Source organism: Entelurus aequoreus, linkage group LG07 (genome assembly GCF_033978785.1).
Source record: "Entelurus aequoreus isolate RoL-2023_Sb linkage group LG07, RoL_Eaeq_v1.1, whole genome shotgun sequence".
Lineage (NCBI taxonomy): Eukaryota > Metazoa > Chordata > Actinopteri > Syngnathiformes > Syngnathidae > Entelurus > Entelurus aequoreus.
This window is the reverse complement of record NC_084737.1, coordinates 78600548-78616778: the sequence shown is the minus strand read 5'-3', so window position 1 is coordinate 78616778 and position 16231 is coordinate 78600548. Positions and strand designations below refer to the sequence as shown.

Below are 16231 nucleotides of genomic sequence, written 5' to 3'. Positions count from 1 at the left end.
TTGACCCATCCCCTTGTTCACCCCCTGGGAGGTGAGGGGAGCAGTGGACAGCAGCAGTGCCGCGCCCGGGAATAATTTTTGGTGATTTAACCCCCAATTCCAACCCTTAATGCTGAGTGCCAAGCAGGGAGGTAATGGGTCCCATTTTTATAGTCTTTGGTATGACTCGGCCGGGGTTTGAACTCACAACCTACCGATCTCAGGGCGGACACTCTAACCCGGGGGTCACCAACGCGGTGCCCGCGGGCACCAGGTAGCCCGTAAGGACCAGATGAGTAGCCCGCTGGCCTGTTCTAAAAATAGCTCAAATAGCAGCACTTACCAGTGAGCTGCCTCTATTTTTTTAATTTTATTCATTTACTAGCAAGCTGGTCTCGCTTTGCCTGACATTTTTAATTCTAAGAGAGACAAAACTCAAATAGAATTTGAAAATCCAAGAAAATATTTGAAAGACTTGGTCTTCACTTGTTTGAATAAATTCATTAATTTTTTTACTTTGCTTCTTATAACTTTCAGAAAGACAATTTTAGAGAAAAAATACAACCTTAAAAATGATTTTAGGATTTTTAAACACATATACCTTTTTACTTTTTAAATTCCTTCCTCTTCTTTCCTGACAATTTAAATCAATGTTCAAGGAAATATTTTTTTTTTATTGTAAAGAATAATAAATACATTTTAATTTAATTCTTCATTTTAGCTTCTGTTTTTTCGACGAAGAATATTTGTGAAATATTTCTTCAAACTTATTATTATTAAAATTCAAAAAAATTATTCTGGCAAATCTAGAAAATCTGTAGAATCAAATTTAAATCTTATTTCAAAGTCTTTTGAATTTTTTAAAAATTTTTGTTCTGGAAAATCTAGAAGAAATATTGATTTGTCTTTGTTAGAAATATAGCTTGGTCCAATTTGTTATATATTCTAACAAAGTGCAGATTGGATTTTAACCTATTTAAAACATGTCATCAAAATTCTAAAATTAATCCTAATCAGGAAAAATTACTAATGATGTTCCATAAATGATTTTTTTAAGTTTTTCTCTTCTTTATTTCGGTTGAATTTTGAATTTTAAAGAGTCGAAATTGAAGATAAACTATGTTTCAAAATTTAATTGTCATTTTTTTCGTGTTTTCTCCTCTTTTAAACCGTTCAATTAAGTGTAAATATCATTAATTATTAATAATAACATAGAGTTAAAGGTAAATTGAGCAAATTGGCTATTTCTGGCAATTTATTTAAGTGTGTATCAAACTGGTAGCCCTTCGCATTAATCACTACCCAAGAAGTAGCTCTTGGTTTCAAAAAGGTTGGTGACCCCTGCTCTAACCACTAGGCCACTGAGTAGGGTAACCACACCAGCGCAGGACATCCACATCCAGCAGGTGCACCTCCATGATCGTCTGAGACCAGCCACCCGGACAGCTGCTGCAACAATTGGTTTGCATAACCAGAGAATTTCTGCACAAACTGTTAGAAACCGTCTCAGGGAAGCTCATCTCCATGCTCGTCATGGTCATCGGGGTCTCGACCTGACTGCAGTTTGTTGTCGTAACTGACTTGAGTGGACAAATGCTCACATTAGATGGCGTCTGGCACGTTGGAGAGGTTTTCTCTTCACGAATGAATCCCGATTTTCACTGTTCAGGGCAAATGGCAGACAGCGTGTGTGGCGTTGTGTTGGAGAGCGGTTTACTGATGTCAACGTTGTGAATCGAGTGGCCCATGGTGAAGGGTTGGGGTTATGGTATGGGCAGGCGTATGTTATGGACAAGGAACGCAAGGGTATTTTATTGATGTCATTTTGAATGCACAGAGATACCGTGACGAGATCCTGAGGCCCATTGTTGTGCCATTCACCCGAGACCATCACCTCATGTTGCAGCATGGCACAAGTGGCAAAAAAGACCGAGAAAATTGAGGAATGCTCATCAAACACTTATTTGGAACACCCCAAAGGTGAACAGGCTAATTGGGAACAGGTGGGTGCCATGATTGGGTACAAAAGCAGCTTCCATGAAATGCTCAGTCATTCACAAACAAGGATGGGGTGAGGGTCACCACTTTGTCAACAAATGCGCGGGCAAATTGTCGAACAGTTTAAGAACAACACTCCTCAACGCGCTATTGCAAGGAATTTAGGGATTTCACCATCTACGCTCCGTAATACCATCAAAAGGTTCAGAGAATCTGGAGAAATCAATGCACGTAAGCGGCAAGGCCGAAAACCAACATTGAATGCCTGTGACTTTCGATCCTTCATCAAAAAACGACATCAGTGTGTAAAGGATATCACCACATGGGCTCAGGAACACTTCACAAAACCACTGTCAGTAACTACAGTTTGTCGCTACATCTCTAAGTGAAAGTTAAAACTCTACTATGCAAAGCGAAAGCCATTTATCAACAACACCCAGAAACGCCGCCGGCTTCTCTGGGTGTATTCAATTGTATATAAGCTAAAAAGGATTTGCAAATCATTGTATTCTGTTTTTATTTACGATTTACACATCGTGCCAACTTCACTGGTTTTGGGTTTTGTAAAACAGTACTTTTACACCTTCTTTAATGGTCTATTAAAGTTAAAGTACCAATGATTGTCACACACACACACACGATATTGATAACTAGCGGACCAGCCTGGACACCTCTCATCGTCTTTACTTTTATTATTTTTACTATCAATATCATATTCGTCATAGTAATTTACAATTAAAAGATACACCAGAGAGCAGCTGTGTGCCACATTCTTTGAGGGGCGCCCAAAGGATGAGGGGGTAAAAAAGATGACGGTTGATGAATTATTTCAATAAATCGTTAAATCAATCATCAATCAATCAATGTTTGTTTATATAGCCCTAAATCACAAGTGTCTCAAAGGGCTGCACAAGCCACAACGACATCCGCGGTACAGAGCCCACATAAAATAATAATTAAATAATTAATTAAATCATAAAGTAATGATATAAATGTATTTCGAAGTGCTAAAAAAATGTCAAAAACACTTTACAACAAGCAATACAATACAAAAAATTAGAGATGTCCGATAATATCGGCCGATAAATGCTTTAAAATGTAATATCGGAAATTATCGGTATCGTTTTTTTTAATATCGGTATCGTTTTTTTTGTTGTTGTTGTTTTTTTGTTAGTTTTTTTAATTAAATCAACATAAAAAACACAAGATACACTTACAATTAGTGCACCAACCCAAAAAACCTCCCTCCCCCATTTACACTCATTCACACAAAAGGGTTGTTTCTTTCTGTTATTAATATTCTGGTTCCTACATTATATATCAATACATATCAATACAGTCTGCAAGGGATACAGTCCGTAAGCACACATGATTGTGCGTGCTGCTGGTCCAATAATAGTACTAACCTTTAACAGTTAATTTTACTCATTTTCATTCATTACTAGTTTCTATGTAACTGTTTTTATAATGTTTTACTTTTTTTTTTATTCAAGAAAATGTTTTTAATTTATTTATCTTACTTTTTTAAAAATGACCTTATCTTCACCATACCTGGTTGTCCAAATTAGGCATAATAATGTGTTAATTACACGACTGTATATATCGGTATCGGTTGATATCGGGATCGGTTGATATCGGTATCGGTAATTAAAGAGTTGGACAATATCGGAATACCGGATATCGGCAAAAAGCCATTATCGGACATCCCTACAAAAAATATAATAGACAGAAAATATCCGTAATTCACCTAAAACAGAAAACCACTAAGTATTGAAAAAGTAAAATTAAAAAAGATTAAAAGTTGAATTAAAAAGGTGGCTTTTGGCATATGAATAATTAAATATTGCAATAATTAATTAAATAATTAAATTATTAAATGCACCTTGGCAATCAATTAATTAATAACACAAGAAATACCACAGTTATGTATTTAATTACAATTAATTAATGGCACTTTTCAGTAACTATTTCAAGATGTGATTTTGTCCATTTGACCCTTCATAGCTATGACCTTCAGGGTGGAGCACAGGGTGCAATGAAAGCTAGAACCACTGCACTGCAAAAAGTCAGTGTTCAAAAACAAGAAAAAAAAAAAAAATTAGGGGTATTTTATTTGAACTAAGCAAAATTATCTGCCAATAGAACAAGAAAATTCGGCTTGTCAAGACTTTCCAAAGCAAGTAAAATGAGCTAACTTCAATTAAGCCAAAAATACCTTATAATAAGTATATTCTCACTAATAACAAGTGCACTTTTCTTGGTAGAAAAAAAAGAGACCTTTTTGCTCAATATGTTGAATAATGATATGCACTGAGCATCATGATGGTTTTTTTTCATGCTTGAAGTAAGACATTATTACTTTAAAAAAAAGTAGTTTTCTACTTGTGAGTGTTGATGACACAGCTTTGCATCAGTTGATATTCTAGTTTCAAGCATGTTTTACTCAATATAGGTCATAAAAGCTCAGCAACAAGCTGTAATATCTTACTGAGATCATTTAGGACCCTTAAAACAAGTAAAACACTAACATAAAATCTGCTTAGAGAGAAGAATTATCTTATCAGACAGAAAATAAGCAAATATCACCCTTATTTGAGATATTTAAAGGCCTACTGAAATGATTTTTTTTTATTCAAACGGGAATAGCAGATCCATTCTATGTGTCATACTTGATCATTTCGCGATATTGCCATATTTTTGCTAAAAGGATTTAGTAGAGAAAATCGACGATAAAGTTCGCAACTTTTGCTCGCTGATAAAAAAAGCCTTGCCTGTACCGGAAGTAGCGTGACGTCACAGGAGCTAGTATTCCTCACAATTCCCCGTTGTTTACAATGGAGCGAGAGAGATTCGGAGCGACAAAGCGACGATTACCCCATTAATTTGAGCGAGGATGAAAGATTCGTGGATGAGGAACGTTAGAGTGAATGACTAGAGAGGCAGTGAAGGACGTATCTTTTTTCGCTCTGACCGTAACTTACATACAAGCTGGCTCATTGGATTCCACACTCTCTCCTTTTTCTATTGTGGATCACAGATTTGTATTTTAAACCACCTCGGATACTATATCCTCTTGAAAATGAGAGTCGAGAACGCGAAATGGACATTCACAGTGACTTTTATCTCCACGACAATACATCGGTGAAACACTTAGCTACTGAGCTAACGTGATAGCATCGTTCTCAAATGAAGATAGAAACAAAATACATAAATCCCTGACTGGAAGGATAGACAGAAGATCAACAATACTATTAAACCATGGACATGTAAATACACGGTTAATAATTCTCAGCCTGGCAAATCTTAACAATGCTTTTGCTAACGACGCTGAAGCTAACTTAGCAACTTAGCAACCGGACCTCACAGACCTATGATAAAAACATTAGCTATCCACCTACGCCAGCCAGCCCTCATTTGCTCATCAACACCTGTGCTCACCTGCATTCCAGCGATCGACGGCGCGACGAAGGACTTCACCCGATCATCCGTGCGGTTGGCGGCTAGCATCGGCTAGGCGTCTGCTATCCAAGTAAGTAGTCCTTGTTGTGTTGCTACAGCCAGCCGCTCACACACCGATCCCACCTACAACGTTCTTCTTTGCGGCCTCCATTGTTCATTAAACAAATTGCAAAAGATTCACCAACACAGATGTCCAGAATACTGTGGAATTATGAGATGAAAACAGAGCTGTTTTGTATTGGATTCAACGGGCTCCGAATACTTCCGTTGCCGTCGTGACGTCACACGCATACGTCATATCCAAAGGAGTTTTTCAACCGGAAGTTTAGCGAGAAATTTAAAATTGCACTTTATAAGTTAACCCGGCCGTATTTAGTTTAGTTTAGTTTAGTTTAGTTTATTAAGGATCCCCATTAGTCTACACCGCAGTGGAGACTATTCTTCCTGGGGTCCAGGCAAAAACATCACACAATCACAAAACAAAAGATTAAAATGCAGTACAACATGATCAAATAATAAAATGTTGTAATACAAAAATAGCAACAACAAAGAACCAAAAAAATAATAATAACTTCGAGTTTACATAATATTGTTCATAACAAAGATAAAAAGAGCAATATAAAAATAGATATATATATATTTTTGCAAAAAATAAAATAAAACAAAGAACCAATGACCTAAAATATATACATTAGTGTACCAAAGACAAACAATAAGTGACGAAAAAAGTTCCCTCCACCATTTTCTACTGCTTGTCCCATAATCAATAAAATAGTCAATAAAAACAGTCATGACATTAGGTACAATCTAGAATAATCTCTTTCCGCAATACTTCTCCTCTTAGTCTATTCTTAAAACCCACTCTGCTGGTGATTGATACCAAATATTGTGGAAGTGGATTCCAGTAAGTGATTGCCCTATACATTACAGTCTTTTTCAAAACATCACTTTTAGGTTTAAGACAGGTGAAAGCACCTCTTAGGGCTAACCTGGTACCATAGTTGTGACTTTCACTAGCAAGCAACAGCTGAGAATACAGATATGAAGGTTTATGGTATGTATAGATTGTTTTTAAAAATAGAATCAAACTACACGCTAGTCTTTCACCAACTCTCATCCATGACAATTCATTATGCATGATCTCAACGCTGGTCCTAAATGAGCAATGGAGAGCGAGTCTGGCAGCTCTGTTTTGGGTAAGCTGGATTTTATTGAGTTCTTGTTTAGATGCATTGGACCAAATTGCTGGGCAGTAGTCAATATGTGACAATACAAGGGATTGTATAACTTGTTTCGTAGTTGTGTTAGTTAAAAAATAGGCACTTCTTCTTATGATTGAGATGCTTCTGCTCATTTTTGTTACTATGTTATTAATGTGAGTGGCCCAAGATAGTCTTTCATCTATTGCAGGGGTCGGCAACCCAAAATGTTGAAAGAGCCATATTGGAGCAAAAATACAAAAACAAATCTGTCTGGAGCCGCAACAAATTAGAAGATATTACATACAGATAGTGTGTCATGAGATATACATTGAATTGAGATGACTTAAAGGAAACTAAATGAGCTCAAATATAGCTACAAATGAGGCATAATGATGCAATATGTACATATAGCTAGCTTAAATAGCATGTTAGCATCGATTAGCTTGCAGTCATGCAGTGACCAAATATGCCCGATTAGCACTCCACACAAGTCAATAACATCAACAAAACTCACCTTTGTGTATTCACGCACAAGGTTAAAAGTTTGGTGGACAAAATGAGACAGAAAAAGAAGTGTCATAAGACACGTCCTAAAAAGTCGGAGAAAGTTATACACTACGGTGAGTTCAAGGACCGCCAAAATTAGTAGGACAAAACGGCGCTCGCCAAATACTCGAATCAGTGAAGCATGTTTAATATAAACAGTGTGCTTTATAACAATTAGGGAGGTTTGTGTCATGTTTGTCCTCCTACAGAAACCATATTAAAACAAAAAATGTTTTTTTTCCCCCTCATCTTTTTCCATTTTTCATACATTTTTGAAAAAGCTTCAGAGAGCCACTAGGGCGGCGCTAAAGAGCCGCATGCGGCTCTAGAGCCGCGGGTTGCCGACCCCTGATCTATTGTAACTCCCAGCAACCTGGCTTCCTTAACTTGTTCAATATGAACTCCGTTCAAAGAAACATTCAATATGCGTTCTTTTCTATGAGCATGTTTTGAGCAAATAACAAGACATTTTGTTTTGGAAATATTAAGTTTCATCTTATTTTCTGTAACCCATTTAGAAATCTGCATAACCTTGTCTTGTAGTATACTGCTCAGGTCTGTGCAATTATCAGCATAAGCATATATTGTTGTGTCATCTGCGTATTGGCATGTGTTGCAATGTTAAGATTTCATCATTGATATATAAACTATCAGACTGCGTGGTCGCTAGTAGTGGCTTTCAGTAGGCCTTTAATCTTACTTAGATTTCAGTTTTTGCAGTGTGCTGGCAAAAAATAGCAAAAGAAACCAAGTCAAAACCAGCACAATTGTTTCTTACGATCGCTTTAAAGCAGCCGTTTCCAACAGGCAGCTCGAAGTAATATTTGATTCAACTCAGACACAATTTCTTACAAAATATCATGAAACAAGGACGACGTGGACTGGACAAGTGCAGAGCTCCAGTAGAAGTAAAGTGTGAAAAAGCACCGACTCACTCTTTCCTCCTGGACAGCAGCAGGCAGTCGTTAAATAGATGAAGATAGACTGGCTTGGTGGGCAGCTTGAGCTTGGACCCCGAGATAGTCATGGTCTGGGTGTCCACCTCCAGGAGCTCACCGTGCTTCACCAGCCAGCGAGACTGAGAGATGAGCGGAAAGATCTAGAAAGACAGGGAAGGGGTGAGTGATGTGCAAATAAGAGTTTTTACAGACGATAGAGTGATGATGTCACCTTGCCCTCAAAGTGGATCTTCTTATTGAGATGGATGAGTTCCTCCATCCTCTTCATGGACTGCACACTGCAGTTACACTCTTTAATCATCTACAAGCAGACTCTGGTTAGTAATGCTTCTTAGACTCCACCTGCTCTTTCAAAATACCTTTTTCAGCTCGTTGAAAGCCTTGGTGGCTGTGTCCTCGTCTCGAGAACCTGGCCTGGTCCTCTTTAAGATGTTCTGCAAAGTAAAGAACACGTCTCACAACACTGATGGAGAGAAAAGCAGCGGTTACAGTTTCATGTACTGTACTGTACTGTACTGTACTGTACTGTACTGTACTGTACTGTACTGTACCTCCACCAGCATTTTAAGACGTGTGATCCTCTGGAATGGCAGAATGAGGAAGGAGGTGAGAGGCAGTCTTTGGCACACGCCGTCCTCCTCCAGACGAGCCAAGATGGAAGGGAAGCGAGCGTTCTCTTGCCTGAAAGCCCCAGAGTTGAGAAGGATTGAAATGAAGCAACTGCTGTGTATGTTGGACGTGGTCCAGCCTGCATGTTAAGTCATGAGACAACACCTGAGCACTGAACAGCAATAATTGACAATACTTCATCATTATTGTCATTGTTTATGACCTTTAGAGTAGTCTAGTGCAGGGGTCTTCATCAGGGGTCTCAGACCCCTAAGGGCTCCCTAGAGGTACTGCAGGGGGATTGTAAAATTTCTGGTTTGATTGATTAATTGATTGATTGATTGATTGATTGATTGATTGAGAAGTTTATTGGCATCTTAATGCCTGGTTCACACCAACGCTTTAAATCGGCGAGCAAAGCGCCGTCATTTTTGTCAATTTTTCCACAAATATCCCGATCTCCGAAGTAATGTTATGCTTTGATATGCTCTGATACGCTCTGATACCCTCTGATACGAATTAGTTGCCGCTTTGTTACCGTTCCTCACGCTTTTATCCCGCTTTGATAAGCTTTAAATCACGATTTGATATGTTTTATTACGCTTTATTGAACATTATTACGCATTGATAAGATCCTGACGCTTTAAATCAGGCTCTTACACGATTATCAAGCTCTGTTGTGCATTGTTACGACAAAAACAAAACAAAAATGTGAAAAACTCAGTATACTGTTTTCCACACATTTTTATATTCATTTATTTTTTCACTTTCTCTTTTTTTTCCGTTATATTATGTTTTATATCTTCATTTCTATTATTTTTGTCATCTTAATAAATACCTATCTTTTATTTATTATGCTAGTTGAAAATAATCAAAGGCAATTATCCACACATTTTTTATATTAATTTCTTTTTTCAATTCCTTTTTTTTTTCGTTATATTATGTTTTATATCTTCATTTCTATTATTTTTGTCATCTTAATAAATATCTATCTTTTATTTATTATGCTAGTTGAAAATATTCAAAGGCATTACTTTTAAACGTAACATATTGTCTTTATTATTAACATTTTCAGAAAGAAAAATTACAGACAGTATTGTCAAACTTCAACATCAAACAGCAATATAAAAAAGTATAAAAAAGGCAATGAATGGATGGCACAAAAAGCCAAAAGGCTTGTTTCCATTGTGGTCCATTAAATATTCATCACATTTGATTCATTCAATAATAAAAGATATATAACCTGTAACATGTATATAAAAAATTGCGTAAAAAAATGGATACATAATGTACATACACGCAGGATACATGTCAGGTGATTTGAAAAACAATATATACACAAAATGGGGGAGGGGGTATATAGTGAAGTGAATTATATTTATATAGCGCTTTTCTCTAGTGACTCAAAGCGCTTTTGCATAGTAAAACCCGATATCTAAGTGACATTTAAACCAGTGTGGGTGGCACTGGGAGCAGGTGGGTAAAGTGTCTTGCCCAAGGACACAACGGCAGTGACTAGGATGGCGGAAGCGGGGATCGAACCTGGAACCCTCAAGTTGCTGGCACGGCCACTCTACCAACCGAGCTATACCGCCCCCATATACACTATGTACATGGTTAAATATACATATACAGTGTGTATACATATAGGTGCACATATCTATATATATATATATACACTACCGTTCAAAAGTTTGGGGTCACCCAAACAATTTTGTGGAATAGCCTTCATTTCTAAGAAGAAGAATAGACTGTCGAGTTTCAGATGAAAGTTCTCTTTTTCTAGCCATTTTGAGCGTTTAATTGACCCCACAAATGTGATGCTCCAGAAACTCAATCTGCTCAAAGGAAGGTCAGTTTTGTAGCTTCTGTAACGAGCTAAACTGTTTTCAGATGTGTGAACATGATTGCACAAGGGTTTTCTAATCATCAATTAGCCTTCTGAGCCAATGAGCAAACACATTGCACCATTAGAACACTGGAGTGATAGTTGCTGGAAATGGGCCTCTATACACCTATGTAGATATGGCACCAAAAACCAGACATTTGCAGCTAGAATAGTCATTTACCACATTAGCAATGTATAGAGTGTATTTCTTTAAAGTTAAGACTAGTTTAAAGTTATCTTCATTGAAAAGTACAGTGCTTTTCCTTCAAAAATAAGGACATTTCAATGTGACCCCAAACTTTTCAACGGTAGTGTATATATATATATATATATATATATATATATATATATATATATATATATATATATATATATATATATATATATATACACACACACACACATAGGCCAAAAGTTTGGACACACTTTCTCATTCAATGCGTTTTCTTTATTTTCATGACTATTTACATTGTAGATTGTCACTGAAGGCATCAAAACTATGAATGAACACATGTGGAGTTATGTACTTAACCAAAAAAGAAGGTGAAATAACTGAAAACATGTTTTATATTATAGTTCCTTCAAAATAGCCACCCTTTGCTCCGATTACTTTTTTGCACACTCTTAGCATTCTCTCGATGAGCTTCAAGAGGTAGTCACCTGAAATGTTTTTCACTTCACAGGTGTCATAGTTTTGATGTCTTCAGTGACAACCTACAATGTAAGTAGTCATAAAAATAAAGAAAACGCATTGAAATGAAAAGGTGGCCTGTACTGTACATATATAAATATATATACACACATACATACATACATATACATATATATCTACATATATACACACACATATTTATATAAATATATACATACATATCTCTATATATATATTTACATATATAAATATATATATTTTTTTAAATTATATTCCCCCGTTTTTCCACAAATTTAAATTAATGTTTTAAAATCACATTTCGGCATTTTGATTACTACTATGTTTAAAGGCATGCTAATTCATTGATACCACTCACTATTTGGCAAGGAAAATATCACTGTTGTTAAGTAATGGATCATAGCAGCTTGTTAAGAGTTTGTAAAGTGTTAATGACATTCTAGTACACTGCAACTACTTACAGTAGACGTTGATAGGTCTGCTCCTGGTAAGCCTGGTTGGTCACATAAGGTAAGTAGACCCTGCGTAGAGTCGGGCAGTGATCCAAGACGATGTCGCACACGTCAAAACGCAGGATGTCTTCCTCCAGCCTGTGCTCCAAGTCCTGAAGGAACCTACACAAGTCATCAAAAGCGATGGATTCACCCTCGGAGGAAGAAAGTGACGAGCTGATGTCAGACGAGCTTCTCGTTACTTCACCTCTCGCTGACATATTTGACTTCAGGTAGCTTGGAGAAGAGCCACTGCTTGTCCTGAGCCCCGAGACATTCCGAGAGCTCCTGTGAGAGCATGAAGTGATCCACGGCGATCGTCAAGCTTCGGATGTACGAGGCCTCGGACGTCACCAGCTCAAACTTGGCCTGTGTGGAGGAGGACGCCGCGTTTACACATCAAGGTGTTTGGTGCAGAAAAGCCAGGTTGAAACTACCTCCTGCAACTTCCTCTCCTCGTTGCTGAAGTAGTCCAGCTGGCCACTCGTGCGGACATCCGGGATGTCTTGCCACAGGGCGAACGCGGAACCTCTCGAGGAACGAAAGGAGCTGGATGGAGACAGATTCGATGGCGACGGCGTTCCGTCTGAACCTTCGTCCTTCAGACCCTCCTCCTCTGGGCCGAGTTCTTTGCCCTGTTGCCTTTGGATCTCTCTGTTGATGGCGACGTCACTATACTCTTGGTACAAGATGGCTAAAGGAATCATGCAAACGTGCTTTCAGGTGTCACCGTAAATATATTTGGTGCACGAGTGCAGGGGAAAAGTGACTTACAACTTGGCAAGAACCTCGATAAGCGGTTGGAAGACGCAACTGGAGGAGGTGTGCACAAATCCTCTTCCACAGACTTCTTTCGCATTCTGTCGAGGTCATAACTTCCGTCACCAAACTCTACAACATATTCATATTCGTGTCCGTACTCACCCAAGTTTGTTGCTCCACCAATGCGTAGATATTCCATTATCGCTGCTGGGCAGCGGCGGTGCAGGTCCTACAGGACTGTGGGGGGCGCTATCACTGGAGCCGGAGCTGCGGTGCTTTGAGACAAACTTATCTAAAGACACAATTATTGAAAAAGTAGAGACATGTGTTATGTATTGAACTATATTTGTGTTTCCATACATTCATTTGGACCTCCACAAATAGATTTGGCACTAACTCCTCATAAACACATTAGAAGTTACACACCTGGGGCCGTACTTATCAAGCTTCTTAGAGTGCCATTTTACACTTAAGTCCTGAGAATTTGCAAAATTTAGTCCTACTCTCAAACTTAAGAATAAAAGCTTTTTATCAACGTTCTTAAGTCTAAGAATCACTCCTACTCTCCACGATATTTAAGAGACCTTCAGAGGTGTCTTAAGTGGTTAGGAGTTGCCAGCAGGGGATGGCACTGAGGCGAGAGAGACGTGCGCGAACGTTCAGGGAACGGAACAATGTTTTTTTTTTTTTTATGACGAGCAGCTGATCAAACGGTATCGTTTAGACAGAGCGGATATTATTTTTGTCACAGATTTAATACTTTTCGATTCCTTGTTGATTTCTGCATGTGTCTGCAGTGGGCTAGTATATATAAAGCCACCCACACCAGTTTCAAATTAGTTGCCTAATGAATGAATTGGAAAGAAAATGTTATGACAGTAGCGTATGTGTGTGGCCGTGAGGTGAGTGACGTCAGTGAGTGTGTGGGCGATAGAAGAGAGGGAGCGGTAGCGTGAGTGCCGGCGGGGACTAGTTTGTTTTGTATTATTTTGTAGTTTATTGTCAAAATATACACTCCCATTGTCCACTTAAATATTTCCAAGATATTTCTTTATTCTTAGACAACGGATTCCCTTCCGTGATTGGTCATTTCTATGGACACAGAAATGACGTCACCTAAAATTCCGTTTACGGCACATAGTAATGTCGTAATTCAGCTCTGAGTGTGACACTTAAGATTCAGTCCTACACTTCGCTGAAAGTGTGAGTAAGACGCTTGATAACTAACTTTTAAGTGCAGCTTTCAGCGAATAATTTATTTACTCTTAAGTCAACTCTTAGCAGACTTCTTAGGAGTAATTCTAAGAAGCTTGATAAGTACGGCCCCTGGGGCCGTATTTATCAAGCGTCTTAGAGTGCCATTTTACACTTAAGTCCTGAGAATTTGCGAAATTTAGTCCTACTCTCAAACTTAAGAATAAAAGCTATTTATCAACTTTCTTAAGTCTAAGAATCACTCCTACTCTCCACGATATTTAAGAGACCTTCAGAGGTGTCCTAAGAATCAGAATAGTTTTATTCAGAATCAGAATCAGAATAGTTTTATTGCCATTGTTTGAGAACGGGTTCACAAACTAGGAATTTTTCTTGGTGCAATCGTGCAACATAAAACACATATAACACATATTTGGTAATAAAAAGAGCTGTAACTGAGCTATCAGATAGACTTAGAAGGAATTCAAGGAATTCAAGGAGCTACTGTTAGGAGTTATTGTTCATTTGCCTGATGGCCGAGGGGAAAAAACTGTTCAGGTGGCGGGAGGTGCGGGTCTGGATGGAGCGTAGTCTCCTGCCTGAGGGGAGAGAGGAGAATAGTTTGTGTCCAGGGTGAGGAGAGTCAGCGGTTAGGAGTTGCCAGCGGGGGATGGCACTGAGGCGAGAGAGACGTTCGCGAACCTTCAGGGAGCGGAAGGATGTCTTGGCTTTGTTTGATGACGAGCAGCTGATCAAACGGTATCGTTTAGACCAAGGGTCACCAACGCGGTTCCCGCGGGCACCAGGTAGCCCGTAAGGACCAGATGAGTCGCCCGCCGGCCTGTTCTAAAAATAGCTCAAATAGCAGCACTTACCAGTGAGCTGCCTCTATTTTTTAAATTGTATTTATTTACTAGCAAGCTGGTCTCGCTTTGCCCGACATTTTTAATTCTAAGAGAGACAAAACTCAAATAGAATTTGAAAATCCAAGAAAATATTTTAAAGACTTGGTCTTCACTTGTTTAAATAAATTCTTTTTTTTTTTTACTTTGCTTCTTATAACTTTCAGAAAGACAATTTTAGAGAAGAAATACAACCTTAAAAATGATTTTAGGATTTTTAAACACTTATACCTTTTTACCTTTTAAATTCCTTCCTCTTCTTTCCTGACAATTTAAATTCATGTTCAAGTATTTTTTTATTTTTTTATTGTAAAAAATAATAAATACATTTTAATTTAATTCTTCATTTTAGCTTCTGTTTTTTCGACGAAGATTATTTGTGAAATATTTCTTCAAACTTTTTATGATTAAAATTCAAAAAAATTATTCTGGCAAATCTAGAAAATCTGTAGAATCAAATTTAAATCTTATTTCAAATTATTTTGAATTGATTTTAAAATTTTTGTTCTGGAAAATCTAGAAGAAATAATGATTTGTCTTTGTTAGAAATATAGCTTGGTCCAATTTGTTATATATTCTAACAAAGTGTAGATTGGATTTTAACCTATTTAAAACATGTCATCAAATTCTAAAATTAATCTTAATCAGGAAAAATTGCTAATGATGTTCCATAAATTATTTTTTTAAGTTTTTGTCTTCTTTTTTTCGGTTGAATTTTGAATTTTAAAGAGTCGAAATTGATGATAAACTATGTTTCAAAATTTAATTGTCATTTTTTTTCGTGTTTTCTCCTCTTTTAAACCGTTCAATTAAGTGTAAATATCATTAATTGTTAATAATAACATAGAGTTAAAGGTAAATTGAGCAAATTGGCTATTTTTGGTAATTTATTTAAATGTGTATCAAACTGGTAGCCCTTCACATACCAAGAAGTAGCTCTTGGTATTAAAAAGGTTGGTGACCCCTGGTTTAGACAGAGCGGGTATTATTTTTGTCACAGATTTAATAAGGGGCGTCATCCCATCAGCAACATCACGCTTTCAGTTTCAAATTAGTTGCCCAATTAATGAATTGGAAAGAAAAGGAAACATTTATTTTTGATTCGTTGCCAATATTTGTTTGTTTGTTTTGCATTATTTTGTAGTTTATTGTCAAAATATACACTCCCATTGTCCACTTAAATATTTCTAAGATATTTATTTATTCTTAGACAAGGGATTCCCTTCCGTGATTGGTCATTTCTATGGACCCAAAAATGACGTCACCTAAAATTGCGTTTACGGCACATAGTAATGTCGTAATTCAGCTCTGAGTGTGACACTTAAGATTCAGTCCTACACTTCGCTGAAAGTGTGAGTAAGACGCTTGATAACTAACTTTTAAGTGCAGCTTTCAGCGAATAATTTCTTTACTCATAAGTCAACTCTTAGCAGACTTCTTAGGAGTAATTCTAAGAAGCTTGATAAATACAGCCCCTGGTCTGCCAGAGAATAAGAAGACTGAGCAGGGGGGATTAATGTTGCCAAATTAGCCACTCTGCGTTAGACCATACTTCTTTTCTTGGTTCTTATC

The 16231-nt window shown here is 37.4% G+C and overlaps 1 protein-coding gene across 1 annotated transcript in view; it reads right to left on the bottom strand.

Annotated features, from left to right (window-relative positions):
* Window positions 1-16231, bottom strand: part of arhgef19 (Rho guanine nucleotide exchange factor (GEF) 19) — a 79995-nt gene that overhangs the window by 8691 nt on the left and 55073 nt on the right. The window contains exons 4-12 of the mRNA XM_062054538.1: window positions 12726-12855; window positions 12576-12661; window positions 12239-12495; window positions 12010-12170; window positions 11772-11924; window positions 8695-8824; window positions 8503-8577; window positions 8355-8444; window positions 8120-8283 (exon numbers count right to left, since the gene is read on the bottom strand). Of these exons, the coding sequence (XP_061910522.1) occupies window positions 8120-8283; window positions 8355-8444; window positions 8503-8577; window positions 8695-8824; window positions 11772-11924; window positions 12010-12170; window positions 12239-12495; window positions 12576-12661; window positions 12726-12855 (1246 nt within the window). The remainder of the gene's footprint in view (window positions 1-8119; window positions 8284-8354; window positions 8445-8502; window positions 8578-8694; window positions 8825-11771; window positions 11925-12009; window positions 12171-12238; window positions 12496-12575; window positions 12662-12725; window positions 12856-16231) is intronic.